This window comes from Bidens hawaiensis, unplaced genomic scaffold (genome assembly GCF_021521415.1).
Source record: "Bidens hawaiensis isolate Kalapana, Puna unplaced genomic scaffold, B.hawaiensis_p1.1 tig00003237_1, whole genome shotgun sequence".
In the NCBI taxonomy this organism is placed as follows: Eukaryota; Viridiplantae; Streptophyta; class Magnoliopsida; order Asterales; family Asteraceae; genus Bidens; species Bidens hawaiensis.
This window is the reverse complement of record NW_027491176.1, coordinates 2,069,485-2,094,228: the sequence shown is the minus strand read 5'-3', so window position 1 is coordinate 2,094,228 and position 24,744 is coordinate 2,069,485. Positions and strand designations below refer to the sequence as shown.

At 34.6% G+C, this 24,744-nt stretch overlaps 1 protein-coding gene across 1 annotated transcript; it reads left to right on the top strand.

The window, feature by feature from the left end:
- The first annotated feature begins 12,186 nt into the window (after positions 1-12,186).
- On the top strand, positions 12,187-15,627 carry LOC143622596 (uncharacterized). Its single transcript, XM_077093696.1, has 4 exons — positions 12,187-12,967; positions 13,850-13,939; positions 14,050-14,111; positions 15,397-15,627. Exons 1-4 carry the CDS (start codon positions 12,242-12,244, stop codon positions 15,500-15,502), a joined length of 984 nt encoding a protein of 327 aa, XP_076949811.1. The 5' UTR covers positions 12,187-12,241; the 3' UTR covers positions 15,503-15,627.
- The last annotated feature ends 9,117 nt before the right edge of the window (positions 15,628-24,744 follow it).

Here is a 24,744-nt window from a genome sequence, read left to right as displayed (position 1 = left end):
CGGTCGGAAAGTTCGACTTTTAACGTGAACCGACATGAGTTTTAGGAACTGAATTAAAACAGCTCCTGAAGTCATAATATTCTTATATTTAACATAAGTTAAAATATAAGAAAAGTCAAAAATATCAAAACTTGAACCAACCCGGTTCGTGTCGCGAAAACCGACACGAAAACGATAAAATTGACATTTTTAAGAAATCTGTAACAAAATGAAAACCATATCATTTTTATTGAAAAACTAATTAAACTTGACTAAAACTATATAAAAAGTGTTTTTGATAATTTAAAACTAAAAGTTTTCACAAAATGACAACCGGTTCATTTTTAAGTTTCAAACCGACAAAACCGACTAAAATAGAGTCAAAATTCTAAATAAAATAAAAACTTAAATTTTCCAAAATACTCCAGCAAGTAAAGGTAATAATTTTTATAAATTTTAAATATTTAATTTAAATTATTAAATAGAACAATTATTGGTTGATTATTACTTGTTTATATTTTAAGTGTATATTTATAGAATTATAAATTAGTAACTTTATGTGTTGTGTGCTTGTATGAATTTTAGACTAAGGTTGTATATATATATATGTGTGTGTGTGTGTGTGTGTGTGTGTATGTATATACAGTAAACCAATTATTGGTCAAACCCGAACTTAACATTAACGAACGTGTACTAATATAGGACACGATATACAAACATTGGATTCAAAGGTGAGTTCTTCCTCCGAAAAGCATATTGTATATCTATATTCGTATTTATATATATGTTTTGAAAATGCATTATACTTAACAAATTGTTGTTATTGTGGGATGAATCAATTTGGTTAAATAACTGTTAACCGAATTGAGGGCACAGAAATGTTGGTAGATCTATCGGGGTGACGCCCCCACTTCCATTCGCATTGGGTTAAAAGTGGGAATATTTCGAATATGGTACGTTTCGAGTTATCAAATTGGTAGTCATACACGCTTTGTATTCTTAGCTAGTTTACAACTAACGCTTTTTGTGCTTAAAGGTATTATGCGGGTTTCGCTATTGTGTTGTACTGTGTATAGATCGGTACTGTTGGGAGTATAATAGTCGTACACTATTATATTCTTGTGTTGTTTATATATAAATTGTCTATATTTATATAATAAGTTTTTCTCGAGAATGACTCACCAACATTCGTGTTGGCCCAAATATTATTTAAAATTTTTTTACAGGTAAGTGAAGAGTTCGCGAGGAGGTGCGGACCGAGGCGTCGGTGTTTGAATAAAAGTAATGTGTGGGACCGTTATGTTAGTTTTAATAATAAAAACTATGTAAACTCTGATGTTTATTAAATATGTTTAATATTAAATATTAAACGTTGTGTTATTATGATGAGGTTAACAACAACTATCACCGCCCGAAAATATGTTTAGTTGTAAAGACTTCTGCTGAAATTATTATTATGAGGTTTTCGGGTTATGGCAGTCGTAGGGTTCCCGTGATTGAAGGTTTATGTGATTGAAGGTTTATGGATATCCTACCCTAAGACGAGAGGGTTAGGCTTAGAGACTCGTCGGTGGATAAGATCACATATTCATAATGTGTGTTCACGTATGAATTGTGCCTTGCAGGATCTTGAATGTAATCAGTATCATGTGTGTTCACATATGAACTGTGCCTTGCAGGATCTTGAATGTAATCAGTATCATGTGTGTTTTGTGTCTTGCAGGATCTTAAATGTAATCAGTATCATGCATGTTCACATATGAACTGTGCCTTGCAAGATCTTGAATGTAATCAATATCATGTGTGTTCACGTATGAATTGTGCCTTATAGGATCTTGATGTCATCAATATCATGTGTGGTCACATACGAACCGTGTCTTGCTGGATATTGAATGTCATCAATATCTTGTGTGTTCACATATGAACTATGAATTGGGGGCTCATCGGGGACCACAAACGAACCATGTTTTGCAAGATTTTGTTTCTTCTTTTGTTGAGCTTTTGTAGGTCGACGACCAGTGTTTGTTAGAATTTATGGCTCTTCGATGACCGTTTCACCGTGGTTCCATAAGGCTCTTATTTTATTCATCCAACTCTTCTGCCGGAGTTTGGGAGAACGTTATATCGGTACTTCAATGTGTCGAGTACATCATCAATGCATGTATCATTATCTCGAGTAAAAACTGGCGGACCAAGATCAAGCAACATCCAGAACACATTTACGGAATGTAAGGGAATTGGTACACCATTATTCATACAATCATTTATGAAACAAGCGCACGGCAGACCCCAACCCAACCATTTCAAACAAGCACATAGTCTCCCATTCAAAACATTTACCCGACCAACTTCTGTTACTATTAAATCTAAAGCCTCTCTATAAATCTTTCGTAGTAATAGACTAAAGATTGGACGCTTTTGGTGATAATGGAGAATGATTTGGCTATGTTCAAAGGTTGATTTTTTATTAGCGACTTGCAACTTCACCATGCGATCAATAATTTATCAGGAACTTTTCTAGAGTAGATTTGGAGTTTCTCAAATGTCGCTTTAACAAAAAATGTTGACTTTCCACTCGGTTGGATGTATGATTATCAAAATTGAGATGTTTATAGCACCATGCAAACACAAATTTTTCTTTGCTAGGCTTTAAACATGTATCATACAAGTAAGGGAATAGTCCTATATCCGTAAACACAACTGGTTACGCCTCAATCGACAGTAACATGTAAAACAACACGGTGAATAGAATTAAGACTTACTTGGGTGGCTTGAAGAGTGCTTTTCTTCAAGTCGCTAGCAATGGTAAAGGTACGACTCCTTGGTGGGAGAATTGAGTAACACTCTCTACCTACGGAGGAAGACCTTCTTGTAATAACTCGGTGTGACACTCCTAGTCTTCTTCAAGTAGAAAACTTTGCTTGTGGTGCTTGGTAATATTTTGATATATGTGAAATCGAAACAGTAACATTTCAGCGTCTGGGAATTGCCGTTGATATGCATCAATCAGAGCATACTCCCCGTCTGTTACTATGACACGTGGCTGCATACACTTGTCCAACGTCTTTTTAGTTGGCTTAAGACCCACGTGTAACTATCTTTTGTTTCGTCACTTATAAAAGCGAAAGCTACACAAAAGGTTTTATGGGTAGAAGTTTCTTTTGTTGTTCTTGTATACGTTTTTTTAACGTAGACACACAACGAGGGTCCTGTTTTCTCATTATTGATATAATGTTTTGGGGATCCACTTTCTGGTTTATCAGATCCTTCACCAAAACTTTTTGCTCAGGGTTCAGCCTCTTTGCAAATTCATGACCTTCCATATATATAGCAACCGGATCATTATGTGTACCACACACAACTTTTAGTTTCCAATCATCTTCCTTTTCAGGGGCGAAGCTATGTGGGGATCGGGGGTGGCCCCGGCCACTGCCGTTTTCTCCGTTAATAGGGTAAATTTCACGATTTTTTCAAAAAATTTTTATAGGTATTAAGCGCGGTCACCCCCGGTGTATTTTCCCAAAATGTTATCGGCCACTACTAATTTTTTTTAAAATATAATACCCCATCGTTTGTTTGTTTTTCTAAAACCTCGCAATATTTATAAACAAAAGTTTCAAAATAGTAGTCGAATAGTAAAAGATTTGTTTTTATAAATATTTTAGGTCTTTGCAATTCTTCTTCTAGTTATTCAACCTTAGGGATGAGATCGGTACCGATACCAAAGTATTCGGTTCGATACCAGTATTGAAGGTAAAATTTGAGAGATACCGGTACCAAAACTCAAAACTTTGGTATCTATTCGGTACTGACGGTACCAAATACATACCGATTTCGGTACCGGTACCGGTATCAATACCAAATTTGTTTATCCCTACTCACCCTTCCTCTCGCGTCATCATGAATATTTTAGGTCTTTGTTGGTTAAAAAATTATTTTGTTTTTTTTTTATTGTAAGAACAATTGTTTGAATAAATGAAGAAAAAATAGATATATAGATGTCATATTGTTTGATCCGACCAGACCCGACCCGAATCACCGACACAATCAAATCGTCACCCCGAAAATATTTGAGTCTGTGACTTCAGTCACCCCGTGACTAAGCCCAAGCTTCGCCACTTTTCCTCTTTATGGTACTTTGCAATCAACTAAAACGGAGAGTTGATTTTCTTGGTACCAACAAGTCTGATAGTTGCCTTCCCCTTTTATACACCACCACGATAACATCTAAGAAACACATTGTTCTTGTCGCCAACAACATTTTTCTTAGACCTTTGGGTCACTATCACGTAGCCATTGTTAAGTCCAGTGTTGTACGCCTATTGCTTCAACTCAACGAAACACATAAAAACCTGAAATAAGATTCATTTTTGTTAATAACAGGATAACATAATACAAACATGAATAGAAAACGTATACCTGTTCGGTTGCGAAAAAAATGACCAGATTCCACAAAAACGGTGGCGAAAGATTCATCGGATTCCACAACATTTTCTTCAAAATTATGCATTTCATCAACGAAATTTATCAATGTGGTATGAAAAATAAATTAAAAAAAGTCTTTAGGTTGGTAATTTTTTAACAACATTTGGAAGGGGTGAAGCGTGAGAAAGAAGTTGATAAAATATAATTGAATACCCCACTTATATATACTTCATAACTTGTTTATACTTATCTGGTTCAAAGAAAGTGATGCAGCGGTGTAAACAAAACGAAGATCGAATCACGTTGATCCAGTGAATACCTGTGATGAACTTCAAAACCCCCAAATCTCACCCAAAGGTCTAGGGAAAATGAAGAGAAAAACGAAATTTATTAATATTCAAGTCTGATCATTCATCTTACATAACCAACATATAAATAAGTGTACTAATATGAAATGGGCCTAAAACGGGCCATGGGCCAAACACAAACCCAAAAATAAAAACATAAAAAGTGCTGAAAAAACAATAAAAGGCCCCTAACTTTATTTAGGAGTCGTTTTTGGTCTTCGGACAAGGGTGTTGGCGATTTGCCACAATGTGCTCCTCGTCTCAAGCTTCGATTTGACTGGTAATAGGCCTGAAACGGAGCTTCGTGGGCCAAGTTATGCCCGTTTTCGTGGGCCACCTTTGGAGACACGATCATGGGCCTCCAAATATAACATGGCCTGTTCGTCAATACTTGGGCCTTCATCATTCCCTCCTGGATAAACAAAATTCGACCTCGAATCTGTGGTGACCTCATCATCAGACGGATCCCCATAAAATGGCAGCAAGTGTTTGACATTAAAAACATCCGAACAACGAATATGACTTGGTAACTTCAGACGGTAAGCATTCGGATTTATTTTTTGCACAATCTCCACTGGTCCGATTTTCTTGGCTGACATTAAAAACGTTGTTATTTTTTGAACAACGATCTTTAGTTAAAACAGCCCAGACAAAATCACATTCTTCAAATTCAACATGTCTTCGCTTTTGATCCGCAGCCTGCTTATACTTTGAATTGGCTCGAACCTGGTTGTCATGCACATATTTATGAATCTCATGTAACCCTTCAACAAAATCTTTCACCTTCTTGGGTACAGAACCAGGAACAGGAAGTGACATCAGATCAAGGGGACCCCGTGGCTGAGCAGAATAAATCACCGGAAAAGGACTAAACCCGGTACTTCTATTGACAGCGTGATTATGAGCAAACTCAGCTTGACATAACTTTTGATCCCAAGACTTCACATGATCACCCACAAGACATCGTAACAGATTACCAAGTGACCGATTCACAACCTCCGTTTGCCCATCCGTTTGATGGTGATAGGCACTACTGAAGTTAAGCTGAGTGTTCACCATTTTCCATAGGCTGCCCAAAAATGACTCAAGAAACGAGTGTCCCGGTCAGAAACAATAGAAGATGGCAAACCATGCAAACGATAAACATCCCGAAAGAATAATTGAGCCACATTAACTACATTTGTCGTCTTCTTGCAAGGAATGAAGTGCACCAAATCCGTGATGAACTTCAAAACCCCCAAATCCCACCCAAATGTCTAGGGAAAATGAAGAGAAAAACGAAATTTATTAATATTCAAGTCTGATCATTCATCTTACATAACCAACATATAAATAAGTGTTCTAATACGAAATGGGCCTAAAACGGGCCATGGGCCAAACACAAACCCAAAAATAAAAACATAAAAAGTGCTGAAAAAACAATAAAAGGCCCCTAACTTTATTTAGGAGTCGTTTTTGGGCTTCGGACAGGGGCGTTGGCGGTTTGCCACAATGTGCTCCTCGTCTCAAGCTTTGATTTGACGGGTAATAGGCCTGAAACGGAGCTTCGTGGGCCAAGTTATGCCCGTTTCGTTGGCCACCTCTGGAGACACGATCATGGACCTCCAAATATAACATGGCCTATTCGTCAATACTTGGGCCTTCATCAGAAAGAATGGGTAAAAAGAACACAATGAGATTACACAATTTATATGGTTCAAAGATTCTTTTTAAAACCTAATATTTTTCTTACAAAGTTTATATGGTCAAAGAAATTGATTACACAGTCCATATGATCATAGATAGATTGATTGATTGTTGAAACACGCTTCCTGCAAAAGTAATTGGTCAATTTTAAAGATTCTTCGGCATACGTTTCGTATTATTTCTTTTACAGTTCGTATTGATTAATTTTCATGATTTTTCAAAAAACTACATGCATACGATTCGTATTCTTTGTTATACAGTTCATATGGTTATGTTGGATTTATATACTTCGTATGAAATGTTATACGTCTCGTCTTCCATATACAACGGAGGATACAAATTGTATACAAAAGAATATGGCTCGTGTAGTTTTTATAGTCTATGAGTTGTATAGTTTTCTATATGATTCGTATGCTTTCGCTGATTTGACTAAGGGGCTATTTGGCAAATGCTGAACCATTAAGTGCTGAACCATTAAGAGGTCTGAATGGTTAAGTGACCCTGAACCAGTCAGTGCTGAACCAATAAGTGCTGTTTGGTTGGACCTCTGAATGATAGTGCTGAATGACTATTTTACCCATATGAATATTTTGTGTTGAATAAAATGCATCGGCTGTACTAAATGATGAATAATTATATAAGAAAAATACAAAATATCATAGAAAATCCAAATTATACATAATTCCTACAAAATCCATGGAAACATACTAAAATCCATATACAATTTTAATTTTAATCATTTGAAGTTAGTTGTATGGCAAATACTATTCGGGCCATATATGTCCTCAAAGTGTCAAACTCATTTGTTCTTGCATATAACTCTTCCTTGCGTTGCGAAACCTAAAACCAAACAGTAGACACATAAATAGAAGATTTATTTTGCGTAACATCTCCACTTCATTTAAACACAAACAAGTCAAAGATTTAATCATATGTTGTTCAACTAGTGAACTACCGTGGCCCTTAATTTCTCATAACGGGTGTTACTAATTATTTAAACCATACTATAATAGTTAAGTCATTCTCACCTAAAGATTGTGTAAGATAAACTTTACAAATGTAACGGGTCAAACGACTCGTGCTCACTTTTGAAGTCATAATAATCAAGATACAATTCAAACCGGCAAAAACGACTCATGCTCACTTTTAAAGTTGTAATAATCAAAATACAATCTAAACGGGCCAAAACGACTCATACTCACTTTTAGAGTCATAATAATCAAAATACAATCTAAACGGGCCAAAACGACTCATACTCACTTTTAAAATCATAATAATCAAAATACAATTCAAACGAGCCAAATGACTCATGCTCACTTTTAAAGTCGTAATAATCAAAATACAATCTAAACGGGCCAAAACGACTCATGCTCACTTTTAAAGTCATAATAATCAAAATACAATCTAAACGGGCCAAAACGACTCATACTCACTTTTAAAGTCATAATAATCATAGGTAGTGAACACCTATGATACTTATCACAATACAAATCTATTATGCTTTATCCTTTTCGCATCATAAAGTTCTCATCAAATGAAATAAAAACTTAAACATAAGCGAGTTTTATATGAAAGTAGCCAGAATTACGAACTACTTACCTCATAGCCCGTCACATAGTGCGTCTTGATTCTTTGATCATGCATTCAAGATCCATATGCCGTGTGCGTCCCTTGTCATAGTTCATCAAAAGTCCTATGACATCAACCATTTTATATATGGGTCAAAAGTCCAATTTTCTTACTCATTCAGAGGGTAGTTATGATCATGCATTCAAGAATATCATATATATTCTTTCAACTAATATTGAAATATTCAACAATCCTTTAAAATTCATGGTTTTATTTGAGAGGCATTTATACAAACACTTTATAGGCATCATAAGGCTTTATCATCTTTACGACCAGAGAAGATAATCATAAGGCAAATCGCGATGAATACAAACTCTGTATAAATAAGCATCAATTTAATTTTCTTCCTATATGTTCAATGCATACATTCATTACTAAGAAAGTTACACGTTCAACATTAGAAAAGTGTAAAACACCAAATAGATTTATGGTATGTAAATAACCTCAAAAGCCATCTATACACAATACCAAAGTGAACCTGTTTTGAATCAACTCATTCTGACCCGATTAAACCGAATCGATTCAATCCAAACAATAAAAAAAATTGGATTAAATAGAACCCAGAAATTGATTAAATCTGAAACAATTGAGGATGGAATAGAAATCCATTGAATCAAAACTAGAAATTGAACCTGGATAGCAGCGGGCATGGAAGGGGAGGGGAGACGTGGTGCAGAGGTGAAGAAGGGGAGGGGAGACGTGAGGTGAAGAGCGTGTATGTGAAGAGGCATGGGAGACCGATGGTGAAGAAGGGTATAAGGGGCACATGGAATGATTCAGTGAGGTTTTGAAAGCTGAATCGCTCAGAGGTATCTGAACCATCAAGAGGTTTTATGTTGACGAACCAAATACTACTACATCTGACCGAATCAGACCAAAGCCTCTTAATGACTCCATTCAAAGCTAAACAAACAACCCCTAAGTTAAGTTATTATTCCATAGGCTGCGTATAAAGCCTATAATAAGACATAAGACAAGAGAATGGTGTCAGACGTTTGTAAATGCTTATCAATACTAATTTTGACATGTCCTAAACTGAATTCAAACTTTAAACACAGTGTCTGTCATGCTAAACACCAACAAAAACCCTAACAACAATTTCAATTCCAATTCTTCGTCGTCTTTCAGATCACTGCTTGCGTTTAAGCCTCGTCCACTTGTCCTTTTGAACCATAATAATAATAATAATCCAACACCAGCAACACCAATCCCTACTACAACGGACACCAAATTGACACCGGAAATGAAAGATGGTCTTCACGGAATCATACTTGATTTCTTCCATCGAAATGGATTCTCCAAAACCCTCAAACGATTTCACTCTGAAGCTCAAATTCAGGTCCTATTTCACTATCTATATATATATATATATGCATATATACATTTGTAACTGAGCACAACATTAACCATTTGAATCTAGAAAATCACATCAGAGAAACATTATAATCAGCAGGAAACGATCACATCGATATGCTACACATAGTGGAAATTCAATTGAAGATCCTAGGGTTACCACAAGCGCATAGTAGTGTTTAGGGGTGCAAACGAGCCAAGCCCGGGCTCGTTTTGACTTATGAAGACTTTGAGAAAACTTTAAATGGAGTTTATGCTTGGCTTGAGCTTGTGTAGTACCGTAAACAAGCCAAATCTCGGATCGAGCTCGACTGGGTAATATAAAACTAATACATAGAAGTCTAAAAGAGGTCAAACTTAAAAACACACGAGGCTCGTCAAGCTTAAACGAGCTTCCCATACAAGGCTCTTGCTCAGGTTCGATAACTAAAAGAGCTTTATTTGAGGCTCGGGCCCGGCTCGAGCTCAAAAATCTCGTCTTGTTTCGAGCTTTTAATCTATCAGAGCTCGAGTAGCTTGCGAACGGCTCGTCTCGTTTGCGTTCCTAGCAGTATTCGGCTATTCGCACAAAGGGACCAATGAAAGTGGTTATATTGTTGATAGTAGTGTTGAGGATATGGAGTTGTACATCACAAGGGGTGTTATTTCTGCTATCAATTACTTTTGCTGAAGTTGCTCGAGTGTTACTACTCAAAATGCTTGGACGGCCCATGAGAATGGTTTTGTGGTATTCGCCTAGTGTTACAGTTGATAAATGATGCCACAGCCACTGAATTACTGTTATTAGTGACCTAGATGTTAAGGAAGCAGCATGTTGTTGGCATGTTTGTAATGCTGTGCAACGTTTCTGTTGATGTGACTTTTGCTCCACCATACGAGAGTTCCTCCTAGTCTCCTACGTCTAAAGTCTCTCTTGAGCTCAATAAAGTTTAAGAGAGGAGTTTGTTATGAAATAAATGGTTAGTTAATGGTAGTTTGAAAGAATAAGAATCTTTTTTGGGTCATTAAGTCGTACTAGGAGGGTATTAGTGTAATTGTTAATTCCTTTTAACTTTTAAGCTTGTAATCCCGTTCTTTGTTCGATTTTAAAAATACAGAAAGTTGTTTCTCTCTCACAGTTTCCTCTCATTTCGGGTGGAATCGTATCACATTGCAACATAAGTAATTCATGTTGAGTTGTTTATAGTTAGATAGGAGGAAACAAATTTTAAAACCTCTAATATTATGTTGGCTATTGTAAACAATAGTTTTCACAGGTTTCACTGTTGTAAAGTTGAAGCTATTTTTATATATGATAAAAAGTTGCATAAATTTATCATCTCTAACCCCTTTTTCCTTTTTATGATTTGTTATGTATTACACATTCTGTATCGTGATAAAAATTAACATAACGTTATTGATCTTGCTTTATTTTCTGTAGACTGATGCTTGGAAGGCTTCGTCACTTCATTTGGAGGACATGTTCTGTAAACATAATGCCAGGTAAGATGAAAAACTAAGCAGTTATTGTATGCATTGATGTTACAAAGTTAATCTATAGTTTAATGGAATCAACTTATTAATGAATATATAGTTGGCACCTTTATCTTTTATCATATGAAATGTAAACTAGAGCGTTGGCATTTTGTACTTTGTAAGGTTAAAATATACATATGTTATACATCGTTTGCTTTAAATCATTAGTCTAATACAATGCTTGAGATGTCTATTCTATTCTATTTTGTATTTGGTTTTGAGTTGATGATCTGTTAAAATATGCAAGTACATGTATCTTAAGTTCATGATCTGACTTGTTTTGTGTTGACCAAATTTTCAACTCATTAGAGCTTCTGTTTGTATGATATGCAGCAATGTTGATAGCAGTAAGAACACTAACAAGATACCAGGTAATTTGATCAAACCTTGACTAAAAATGTATTGCTTGTGAAGAGGCTATTTCAACTCATTTTCTTACTAATAGGTTGATTTGGGTTTTGTTTAGTTTCACTAATCTCAAACGGTAGAAGATTAGGTCCATGTTCTCATAGTTATCCACATTTCCTAATTATCGCATCCATGAACCCATGCACTATAGACATTTCTTTCTGCATATTCAATACTTTGTATTTGCATTTGAAAGTCAAGAATAAATTTGTTTCAAATTACTTGTGTTACGCTAATTTACTTGCTTTATTGGGAGACAGCCAATCTCTAATCCGGCTACTATCAGAGTCAAAACTGGTTGAAAGTCATTTAAAATTAAATTTTAATCCATACAACCTCCTAAGTTTGCAATCTTAAGTTATTTATTAGTTTTTTTCATATCTTTCTAAAAAGGTGTTTGCGAGTTAGCCCAACATAACCTGTTTCAACCCGGAAACTGTTTGGACCCATTACCAAACGGGTGTGCCATGGTCGGGTTTTGGCTCAAACGAAAATATAGTTTTTGGCCTTTTGAAAACTATTCGATTTCACTTTTTTCGGCTTCACCATTTGCACTTGAAATTGTGTACCCCAAAAAAGGCCCAAAATATTAAATTTGGGCCTGAAACTTTGAGTTTTTTCTTTATTTTTTATTTTTTTGTTAATAATGGTTAATTGGTTGTTACACATTTGGACCTTAAGTTTTTGGGCTACACAGTTTGTTAATTTCTTATTATTACTTAAAATCAGTTATTTGGTTTGGTTCGGCTTTTCAGTTTTGGTTGATAGCAAACCGAGACCAAACCAATAAATCAGTTTTTAAAACAAACACGAAACCAAACCGCCGGTTTTATCTGGGTTCGGTTACCTCGATTCAGTTACATCGGTTATTTCAATTTTGGTTCGGTAATTTCGGTTCCATGCACCTTTTATGTTTTGTATATACAACGTTGTTTCTAAATCATTTATACAACATTTTAGTGTTAGGAAATGATGAGCCTATGGAAAATGAGAAAGTACACCCTACCGATGAAGTAGCCGCCACTAAGAAAAAGAAGAAAAAAGTTATTGCTGTGAGTGACGACTGTGCTGTTAAAGATCAACCAGAAGTCACTGATAAAAAGAAAAAGAAATCTGGCAAGAACTCGGGTCAACTATCAACTGATACTATAGTCAATGAACCAGAAATGCAACCAAAAAAGAAGAAAGCAAAGCATGATTTGGGTTCTTCAACTGATGATGCAGTAAATGATTCAAAAATAGATAATTTAACCAAGAAAATTAAAGACAAGAAAAAAAAGAATATTGAAAAAGTTAAATTAGAGGCGTGTACTACTAGTGAAGATGAGATAGTAACTGAAGTTGCACAAAAATATAAAAAGAAGAAAAAGAAACTGAGCACGGATGAAAGCTTAAATGTTCAGCCAGATGTGACGGAAGAGGAGGAAAAGAGTTCGAAGAAAAGAAAACGGTCATTTTCTGATGAAATTGAAAAAAAGCCTGAAACTTTTAAAGGAAAAAAGAGCGGAAAGGAAGAAATCAATGATCTAGAAACATCTAATGAACCGTTTGATGGAGAGTCAAATGGGAAAGTTAAAACAGATGGAGTTAAATCCAAGAAAAAACAAAGTAATGCTACAGTGGAGGTACATTAATGATTTGTTATCTAATCATTTTTATATTTGATATTTTGTGGAGGTGAAATGGGTGAGTCGAATGGGTTTGGTTAATTTGTTTTCTGATGGGTCGTAGCTTGACCCAAAACACTTCTTTGCCCAAATTTATTAAATTTTGTATAAACTATCGGTGAGTGTATATTTATGAAACTTGTTATTTTAATAGCAGTGTAAGTTCTCTAATATAATGAATTTGAAGCTTTATGCATTAAAAATACACTTTGGATGACTTTCGACCCGTTTGACATGTTTTGTTATGGGCCAAAATTTGAAACATTTTGGGTCGGATTTAGCTTGACCCGAAGCAAAAAATTGCTCAAATATATTAAATTTTATATAAATTATTGGTGTGTAAACATTTACAATAGTTGGATTGTTTTAATAGCAGTATAAGTTCTCTAATAAAATGATTTATGAATCTTTATGCACTAAATATACACTTTTGGTGACTATCAGTATCGGCCTATTTGACCTGTTTTGTTCTGTTTTATTATGGATCAAAGTTTGAAATTTCTGGGCGGTTTTAGCTCGACCGGAATTTTTTGCCCACTTTTTTTAAGTTTTATATAGATTATTGTTTTTAAAGTATTTACAAAATTGTTACTATTTTAATAGTAGTATAAGTTCTGTAATAAAATGTTTATGAAGCTCTATGCATTAAAAATTCACTTTTGGCGACTTTTGACTCGTTTGGCCCGTTTCTTTTTAAGCGATTTATCAAAATACCAGTTCGACCTGTTAGAGATTACATCCAACCCAAATACCCAATTAGGCCCTTGCAGAAAGTTGGTCAAAAAAATCACTTAATATTTATAAAAACCAATGTGTTAATAGAAATTGGTGTTTTTGCAGCCAAAGACAGTCAGTGTATTTCAAAGGGTGAAAATTGATGAAGTTGAATTCGCTCACGATAAATTGCAAGATAATTCGTATTGGGCAAAGGTAATAATTACCCTGTTATCTGTTATGCATAAAGTTTTTTCACTTAATATGCTTATTAAAAAATTAAGACTTTTATTGAATGCTAACAATATTCATTTTGCTTGTTGCAGGGTGGCGCGGAGATCGGTTATGGTGCTAAAGCACAAGAAGTTCTAGGTCAAGTGCGAGGGAGGTATGTTAATTCTTTGCGTGTGATAAAAACCGAACTGAATTTATGAATTTTTTTAGGCACAAATTTATTTTTTTGAACCAAAATCTTTTTTGGCCCAGATTTTTTTTTGGGTCCAAAATTGCCAAATCCAATCCAAACTGAAAACCGAAACAGAACGTATTACAAAAACTTAAGACCAGAGTTTTCAGTTTTTTATTCAGTTTGAGCCAAAACCTAAAACCGATCCATTCACACCCCTAGAAATCGCATAGGTGATTGCCCTGGAAAATTGATGTCATTTGGTCAACCATGGTAAAAAAATATAACATTTCCAACCAGTCAAATGGGTAAAATTGTAAAATATGGTTGAAAGTGAGTCTTAACAGTGGCGAAAACCATCCAAAGTGTTTTCAAATGCTTAAATTATCTTAAATTGTCTTGTCAAAAAAAGTGGAGTGCTGTTTTAATATTATAAATATAATCTTAATCAATACATTAATTATTTGTAGAATAAAACAAAGAAAGTTGTTGAAGGTCTCTACCCAACCTGAATTTAAAATTAGTCGTTTTGTGTTTGATTTGTTTCTACTTGTTAGTCATTACCCAACCCGCTTGACCCGTCAATTTTTCCACATCTAGTAACACTTTATTTAATAGTTATAGCGATAATATTTAATAAAAATGCTCAAATAACAGAAAGCAATCTGGAAAATTTCTACTGAGTATATAAAATAAAATGTACCACAAACATAGAAATCAGTACAATGTTTTATACTTAGGCTTGGGAACGAACCAAACGGACACGAACGCAGCATATCAGTGTTTGTTTAACTTTAACTGAATAAATGATTGAACACCAACATTTAAACAAATGGGGCATTCTTGTTCATGTTTGTGCACTAAGTAAATGAATATGTTCCTGTTCATTTTTGTTCGTTCATTAACTGTATAATAAATGAACGGTTCACGTACACAAAGATAATTGCTTAAACTAGTTAAAAGTCATGCAAAGAACAATGTGTTAAGCCTTAAAGGCTAATAGACAATAGTAAGCTGTAACCACTTAAAAATTTTTAACTAACAAACATAAATGAACGTAAACGGATTTAATTGGATGAACATTCACGAACATAGATGAATGAATGAGACATGTTCTTGTTCATTCGTTTAACTAAATGAACGCTTTTTCTTGTCCACATTCGTTTGTTAGTATAATACATAAACAAACATATTGAACCCCTCTTTTGGATGTGTCATATGGGTCAGGTAACAGGTCGGGATTTTAAACTTTCTGTTTGATTTCTAGGGATTTTCGGCATGAGAAGACAAAGAAGAAGCGGGGAAGCTATAGGGGAGGTCTTATCGACCAACAATCGCACTCCATAAAGTTTGATTATTCTGATGAAGAGTGATTATTATTAGTCATTTGTTGAAATGAAATGCTTCTACCAGTTTTAATATTTGCAATATCACTATCATTGAATTTGAAAGTATATCAAAGGAGAGATGTTTTGAATTGTTCTTAAAATTGTTTAGGCAAAAAGAAGAAAAAAGAAGAAAAAGAGTATGATATATCAACAACCTTTGCTAGACGAGTTTATGCATTTTTTTTCCAGAATATTCTTTATGCCTTTGACCAAGAAAAATATAAGCCTAAATGAACACAATGTGGCAATGTCAATGATTTAATATTGTGCAAGAAATATATATTCTAGGCATTACTTGAAAGGCTAGATTCTCTATGCAAAGGTCACCTTGTGACATATTAGCCCCAATGAAAACAACCTTTTTAAGAGGCATGAAAAACATCATATTCGACTCCTAGCCTGATATTAGTTTACGTTAAACTTAGGGAGTTCTCGTCTAGCAAGAAGAGCTCACATAAACAGAGACCGTGAAGAAGCAATACATGAGTGTGGCGTGGTTTTTAATCGTTTAAAACATGTAGAGTTTATTAGTTCATTTAGAATTAAATGTGTGTTTTATTTCATATGAATTCTTAATATTTTTTTTATAGTTCATATGCCTATCAGTTTAGTTTAGCTGTGTTAGTGTATATTGCCAAAACAACTTTTAAATCATGATAATCGTATGTTTAGTTGTGTTTTGTAATCGTTTAAATTATGAAGAGTTTAGTAGCTCATAAGGATTTGTATGTGTAGTGGTTTATTTACTATGAATTCATAACATTGTGTTATAGTTCATAGCTTTATAAATCTCTAAATGGTTCTTATAAAAACCATACAATTCATATTTCATGTGTTAAATAATGAAAGACATTCAATTTATAAAAATATCTTTATGAACAAACTTAATTTTTTTTAACTAAAAAACATTTATAGAAAAAGAATTATAGAAATATTATTATTATTATTTAATAGTAGAGAGGCAGGAAACGATAAATTTGAATAAAAAAGAATTAAAGAAATATTTATATTTATATTTATAATTAATAGGAGAGAGAGTCGGGAAAAATAAAACAATGATGCACAAGAGATTATAAATATCAGATATGATATAGATAATAAATTTACCTTACCCACTTTACTATTAAATCATGAAACTTAAAACTTCACTTATTGTCTATGAAAAGACAAAGCCTTGTTACATTTTTTAATACCGATAGATCAAATGCTTAAGAAAATGTCCATATAATTAACTCATAAACATATAAGCATTTTAAACATAACTATATAATTTGAAATCCAAAATCTTAGTATGTTACTTGTAATCGACAACATATCTATCAAAGTCAACTCCAACCTCACAGCTAATGAGACAAAAGATGCCACATAGTTCACCTTTAAAATATTTTATGGAATATAATAACAAAGTATTAAAATATTTTGAATTTGTTATGACATGTTTAACATTATGGTTAAGAGCATATAAGGTATAAATAATTGACAATTTACATTTATTATATAACCTATTAAACTTAGTGGAAACTTAGTGGGCATGTATTGGTGTTGGTCGAATGGCTTTGTTGATAGGGGAAACTTTTGAGCCATCACCACTTTGGTGGGATGGTAAAGGCTTTGTCCTTTTGGTGAGAGGTCCAGGGTTCGATTCCTGGCATTGGCGGTATAATGTAAATAGTAGGAGGAAAGCTTGAATGTTCAAAAAAAAAAGTATTGTGATACAAGTCTACAACCATACATATGGTCACGGATTCGATTCATCAACAAACTTGAGACGTTTATATGGTGCTTCATTTCATTCATTAATATTTTACTAATTACTTTTGAAATCCCTTAATTCATTTTTAATAACTAAATTTCTAATAAACACAAAGTAATGGTTTATTTCATTTTTGTATATTAATAAAAAATAGGACAATAGACCGGTAATGATGCATTTCAGTTCTTTTTTCCTTTTATAATCTTCCCTTTCATTGTCCATAATCATACCAAACATACCTCCATTGGATCAAAACATTGTTTAAAACTCCGAATCATTAAAACACCGAATCTGCTTGTCTAACCCACCCACCTAACCTGCAACTCGTCCCATTTGATTTATTGTCATCCGATGCTCCTATTAACGATGTAGCGTATAATTCTTGTTAAAACTAGTCGAATGAGATCATATTTGTCCTAGTTTGTCCTTTCATTTTCATATAGTATTATAAATGATGTAATATGCTTATACTTTTAAATACAATTAGACATTGATGGGATGATTATCAAAAGTTATATTAATAAATTAATAATGTTACATATGAATATACCAATAGCTATCTGGTCATTTTGCCAAATCAAATTAGATTTTGTTTTTTTATAAAATGTTGAAGATAGTAACCTAAATAATGTACATATATTGTGATATTCGTCCGTACCTATCATCGGACGAAAAATGAAAATGAAAGCCGCCACTAAATAATTGACATTGTCAGCCATGTATATTAATAACACATGAAATTTTTTAAATTTTTTTATTACAACTTGTATTTATTTCACTCTAAATTTTCACAATATAATATACATACATAATCAAAGTATAAAAATATTTTGAAGTAATCATTTTATCCTTATATTTCAAGACTTCAAAGTTTCATATTTACCATTATATAACTTTAAATAACTTTTTACCTATTTATTTATTTTTACCTTTTTATTATTAACTCAAACGATGGTCTTTTTACCAAGTTGTTTTACGAGATCTTTAGTCTTTACTACAACTATTTAAGTGTCTTTAACATGATATTAAGAGATCCACAAAAAATCTTTTCGAAGTTTTTTTATTTTTTATTTTTTTTATTATTTTTTTTTCATGCTATTAGTTTATCTGTCGTGGGAGCCATTTTTAGTGTTCATTTTCAAAGATGTTTTTGGACAAAAACTAGAAAAAAAAAGTGATGTGTGCATGAGGTGGGGTAGAGGTGTTATTAAGAATACTTATTAGGTCATATGTACTGGGCGACGATTAGGGGCGATTTCCGGCAAAGATGGGCACAAACACCGCCCCCATCGATTTGTGGGCGATAGGGGGGGGGGGCAACTATTTCCCGCCTGCTTCTCTTTTGATTTTATTATTATTATAATTGATTGTGTGTGGTGTATATATATATATATATATATATATATATATATATATATATATATGGGGCTACGACACAATTACACCACAAAAACAAAAACCTACCATTTGCTGACTGAGCGTCACATGACGCAAAACGCCTCATTTTATAGCTCATCCACTACACACAGCCTTAGATGAGTTTTTAATGTTTTTATGATGTGACAGCTTATTAGGTTCACTTTTTTGGTGCTTTTGTGACTTCTTATTGTGGATGCTCTAAGAAGATTTAGATGGATGTATATATATGAAATACCATCTTTCTTTTATTTTTTCTATAACATTTGGAACTACACCAGTACCCTAATGAGCCTCTTTGAAATGAAATATAAACCGTCCACTATGAGGAGATGCAAAAATTAATTTTGATGATAACTGAAAAACAAACACACATAGGGACGCATTATTTTAAGAACTAATTTTTTATTTTGAGAAATACTATAATTATATAAAATACTTGAATGTTATGCATTATGATTTAATCAGATAGTGGGGTAGGATGCTATATAATTGCCGTCTGTCTAACGCTTAAATCACAAGATACACTATATCACGTGGTTGTGAATGAATATTCTTTTATATGTAAACTAGGTTAGATCACGTATTACACACAGACGAAAAATATATAAAACTTAATATATGTGTGTGTGTGTCTCTTTGTGTGTGCGCGCGCGCGTGTGTGATATACATTTTACTATTTTAGTGAATTGTAAACGTCAAATAATCTAGCATCATTATAATTATTATAAGGTATCATATTGTTGTTTTAGTTAAAAGAATCTGACATACAAAGACAAATAGAGAATAATAACAATTTAAAACATAATTCTAAGTTATGTCACATATTTCTAACTTATATCATTAAACAAAAAAAAACATATTAATTAAAATTCCATCATCTACTGAAGTCATATGCTGTAAACTATGAAGCGTAAATGTCACACCCCGACCAAAGGCGTCGGAACATGCCGGGGTGCAACGGATTGCTCAAGAACACTATGACACTATTAAGTTACAATATTTAATTAACTCTTGTTCGTACAAAACAAACTGAATACAAGTAAACAAATATGTATTGTTTATTTGACTAATTACTTAGTGGTCTCAAAACAAGCTACGTTCCTCAAATCTTCGTTCAAGCAATTATTAAACCTGTAACATTGCATAAAATAAACTTTGTCAACATGAATGCTGGTGAGCAATTTCATAGTTTTGAGTATAATAAATATAGAATGAAATCCACAAACTCGTATATGCAACACTAAATAAAGCACACAACTTGGATAAACAACTTGAAAATAAATTGATGTGACTCTTTTCGAAACGGTAACAACCAATCGTACTCGGTGAAATGAGGTACCTTTATATATGGTAATTGTTAGGAATAAATGTGCACACGAACTGAACACGACACACGAAAGCAATAAACACGAGGATTTAACGTGGTTCGGTCTAAACTGACCTACATCCACGGGTGGCAACTAGGTAGTTCTTTTATTGAGTGACAAGAGATTACAAGTACATAACGTCAAACATATAAGATTAATCTAGGGTTTGCATCTTATTGAACAAGAAATCCAAACCGGGTCGGGCTTCGGTTTGGCGACCCTACACCCGTCTGCCCTTTGGACTTCAACTAATAAACCGGGCCAAAACAAAAAGCCTACGAACCCAACAATCTTCCACTCGGAGGCCTTGAGTACTCTCGTCTGCACTCCTCATCGTACTTCTGTAATCTAACATTAAACTTCTAGCTGCCACCGCCTTCTCATCAATTAACCTGAAGGCCCCGTTGAAGCTCCCCAGAGCTCCAGCACATCAGCCGCGGCTAAAACTGCCACTGACCCATTATCTGTCCCTACCGGATCCTGAGATACTCTGAGATAAACACTCTCCATATTCAGCAAGTAATCCATTGGAGAGACTTTTACAGCTGGAATACTGGTTTTCTTAATCCACTGTCGACCTGGAATTGTAATTGAAACACGACCTGTGCTCCCACTGTCACGATGTCCTCTGACTGATCTAACCTTCCAACATCGTTCATCCTGAATTTTCACGTTGGCTCTGGGTTTGTTACTTGCAAAACGAACTTTCTTATGCCTACGAGATTTTGTGAACCGGACTTTGTCTTTCACCAAAACTGGATCCAATCCTTTCGGTGACATATCGACCATATACAACGAACCCATTTTCTTTTCACGATCAACCACGAGATTCCCTTTGACTACTTTCCACTGCCCATTCCCGAACTTAACATCGTGCCCTTGGTTATCCAACTGCCCAAATGAAATCAAACGTTTCTTCAAACTTGGAATAACCCTCACGTCTTTCAAAGTCCAAGAAGTACCAGCTGAAGTTATCAAATCAACATCTCCCATACCCGTAACCTCTAGAATATCATCGTTTGCTAGTCGAACCTTTCCAAAATCCCCAAACTTTAGATTCTTCATCGTTTCATTACAGTGAGTGGCATGAAATGATGCACCGGGATCCATCACCCAAGAATCAACGTTGCTCTCAACACTAAGAACTAAAAACTCATCACTACTGACTTCGTCATCTGTGTCGTCTTCTGTAACGTTCACCTCTTTCTTACCATTCGGACACTGATTCTTGAAGTGTCCATTCTCTTTACAACCCCAACATTCAATATCTTTACGAGTCCTAGACTGACTCATCTTCTTGCTCCCACTGCCTCGTTGTTTTCCCCTACCTCTGCCTTCTGTGACTAATATATTACATGCTGATTCACCTGAACTTCTGTGTCTTGAATCTTCTCCAAGAATCAAATCCCGGATTCCATCAAAAGTAATTTTTGTAGACGAACTACAAACCGCAGTCACTGTTTGCGACCAACTGTCGGGCAAAGAGGATAATAACAAAAGACCTTGAACTTCATCATCAAACTTAATGCCAACTGACACTAAGCGGGAGAGGTTCGAATTAAGATTATTAATATGCGTTGCAATAGACCCACCCTCATTCATTCTTGTTGTCACTAGCTCTCGGATAAGATAGACTTTATTCGCTGCCGAATGCTTCTCATACATGTTGGATAGTGCCTCTATCATACCACGAGCTGTGGTTTCTTTCATGACGTTAAACGCCACATCTTCCGACAGACAATGTAATACAAGCCCTAGCTTTCTTGTCTAACTTCTTCCACTCTACTTCTGACAACTTTTCTGGTTTTTCATCCTCAAACACTACATCCAAGTATTTCTGACAAAGTAGCGCTTCAATCTACATCTTCCACCAACCAAACTTTTGTCCATCAAACTTCTGTATCGAAACCTTTCCGTCTTCTGCCATAACAATGGCTGAAACGAAAAACTGGATAAAATAGAGACAGGCACAACAATCACACGGACCTGAACTTAACAACTGTTCCACTAAACTCTGTTAAATAATCAACCTATTTAAACGTACAGCGGAATAACGAACTGTAAATCAGAAAACTGAAACTATAAAACCTGACAAACGCGGTTATCAACTGGCTACCTGTTTCTTTAACGCTTCTTCTGACTTAACAACTGTTCTTCAACGAATATAGGATCTTGATATAAATATTGCATGCATTCAGACCCAAAAAAAATAATTGCCCAAGAATTATGGACCACAAATGACAAAACTGGCTACAACCTTATCTTCAGCCAAATAAAGGAAATGTCAAAGTCCTTTCTTTGTTTCTTCCTCCTCTCAAACTAACAACTAAAAAAGAAAAACAACTCTTTTTTCCTTCTTGAATGGTGCACACAGGTAATTTAATAATTGTTGGCCACGAGATGCGAAGTAGCTTAATTGCTTTCCAAATAACAAATCATCAATCGCCCACTGCTAAAAAACACATCTGCGGTTGATCCGGTTCTTCGATTCTGATCTCAAACCCGACGACTAATGATGTGCACGACTGAACCCTAGTCGCTAGCGTCGAGCTAGGTTAGCGGCGAAACAACCACGCGGTAAACCCTATCGACGATCAAAAAACCGTAGGGGGCAGCAGAACCCTAACGCAGTAGGGTGGCGGCAGCCGAAAGGTTTTGCGGCCACTCCGCTGGTCCAAAGTGTTCTTCGTGTGATCCGAACCTAATCTCTAGATACCACTTGTTAGGAATAAACGCGCACACGAACTGAACACGACACACGAAAGCAATAGACACGAGGAATTAACGTGGTTCGGTCTAAATTGACCTACGTCCACGGGTGGCAACTAGGTATTTCTTTTATTGTGTGACAAGAGATTACAAGTACATAACGTCAAATATATAAGATTAATCTAGGGTTTGCATCTTATTGAACAAGAAATCCAAACCGGGCCGGGCTTCGGTTTGGACACCCTACACCCATCTGCCCTTTGGACTTCAACTAATAAACCGGGCCAAAACAAAAGGCCTACGAACCCAACAGTTTCAACCAAATATACTCGGAAAATGAGGCCCTATTCTATTAGCACTTAAGCTAGAATAGTTAGGGGAGCGTATGATCATACTTATTGAGGCAAACCAACCGAAAGCGATCAACACGTTAGCAAGTAATCATATAGAGAATCTAACACCAAATCGAGCATTTATTTAAGTGAACATATACTATAGAGTTTTGTGGTTTGAGATACAATGTATAAATCACTTTTGTTTGAATATGCATGCAATGCCACCCCCAAAACGTAAAGATGAAAACGGGGGATGAAAAAGTAATCACATGAAATAAATAACTTGAAGGGTTGTTTGTGATAAACCGGGATAATAAGTTCAATGAGTGAGGTCTAGGTTAAAAGGGTTTCGGTTTAGAAGATGATCTTGAAAGACTTTAAAGTAAAATACAATGACAAGTTAAATAATTAATCAAAGTTTGAGGTTTAAAACGTAAATATTTAAGAACTTGAAGTAACGGTTTTTGAAAAGTAAGTTTGCTCGAAATCGGGTTTCGGTATTCCACTTATTAGTTTTACTTAACTTTTGTTAAGGAAATATGTGGGGATTGGTTTAATGAAATAATGCACGACCACTTGTTAGATGTACCAAAACGGGATTTTAACGAGTGTTCGGTTAGTCGGTTCGGTTCGGTTTAAATAGCCAAGTCCGAACTCGACATTCCAAAGTGATAAATATCTATGATAAATTATTTAAAACAAAGACTTAACTAATGTTAGAAGTTCTATTAAAGGAGAAACTCTAAACATCATCGTTAAGCGAGTGTTCGGTTTTATCGTTAGTTATAAGATCAAGTTGGATCCGACATACCAAGTACTTTAAAAAAACATTTATAGTTAGTTTGTAAAAGATCTTAAGGAAAATGTGAGATTCGGTGGCCCGAAATACAACTAGTGTGTTTCAAGCGAGTGAACCCGGTTTAGTTCGGTTTGTTTGGTTTAGTTGGTCCAAGACTTGATATATGACCAAGTTTGGGTCCAACAAATCCATATTAAAGTAACAAATACAAAAGTGTAAATAAAAGAACTTAAACACTTAAATCTTTCATACAACTTGTTTTAAAACAATTAAATAACGAGTTAAATGAGAGTTCGATTTCGGTTCGATCCTTGACTCGGAATGAAACCGAGGACGATTGTCACATACCCAATACCATTGAACTCATCAAGTAACTTTAGAAATTATAATACACAATTCTTACATGTAACACATTGTTAAATCATTTTAAATATATAAGGCATTTAACGAGAGTTCGGTCTTTGTTCGGTCATTGACTTGAAATAAGACCGAGGAAGGTTACCACATACCCAATACCATGGAACTCATTAGAATAAACTTAGAAATGATAATACTCAAGTCTTACATACAACATGTTAAAAATAAAGTATTTAAACAGAAGTTCGGTTTTGGTTCGGTTCTTGACTCGGGATGAAACCGAAGATGGTAACCACATAACCAAATACCATTGAAATATTAAAATGATTTGGAAAATAAAATAATTAAGAACTAAACAATATTAACAAGCTTAAGCATAAATTAAAGTGTTGAACAAGGAATGCAATAATCCTCCATGTAGCCTTGTCTTATAAGCATTTCACCTCAACCGATCATGACCGGAGGAGTGAAAGCCGAAGGAAACAAGG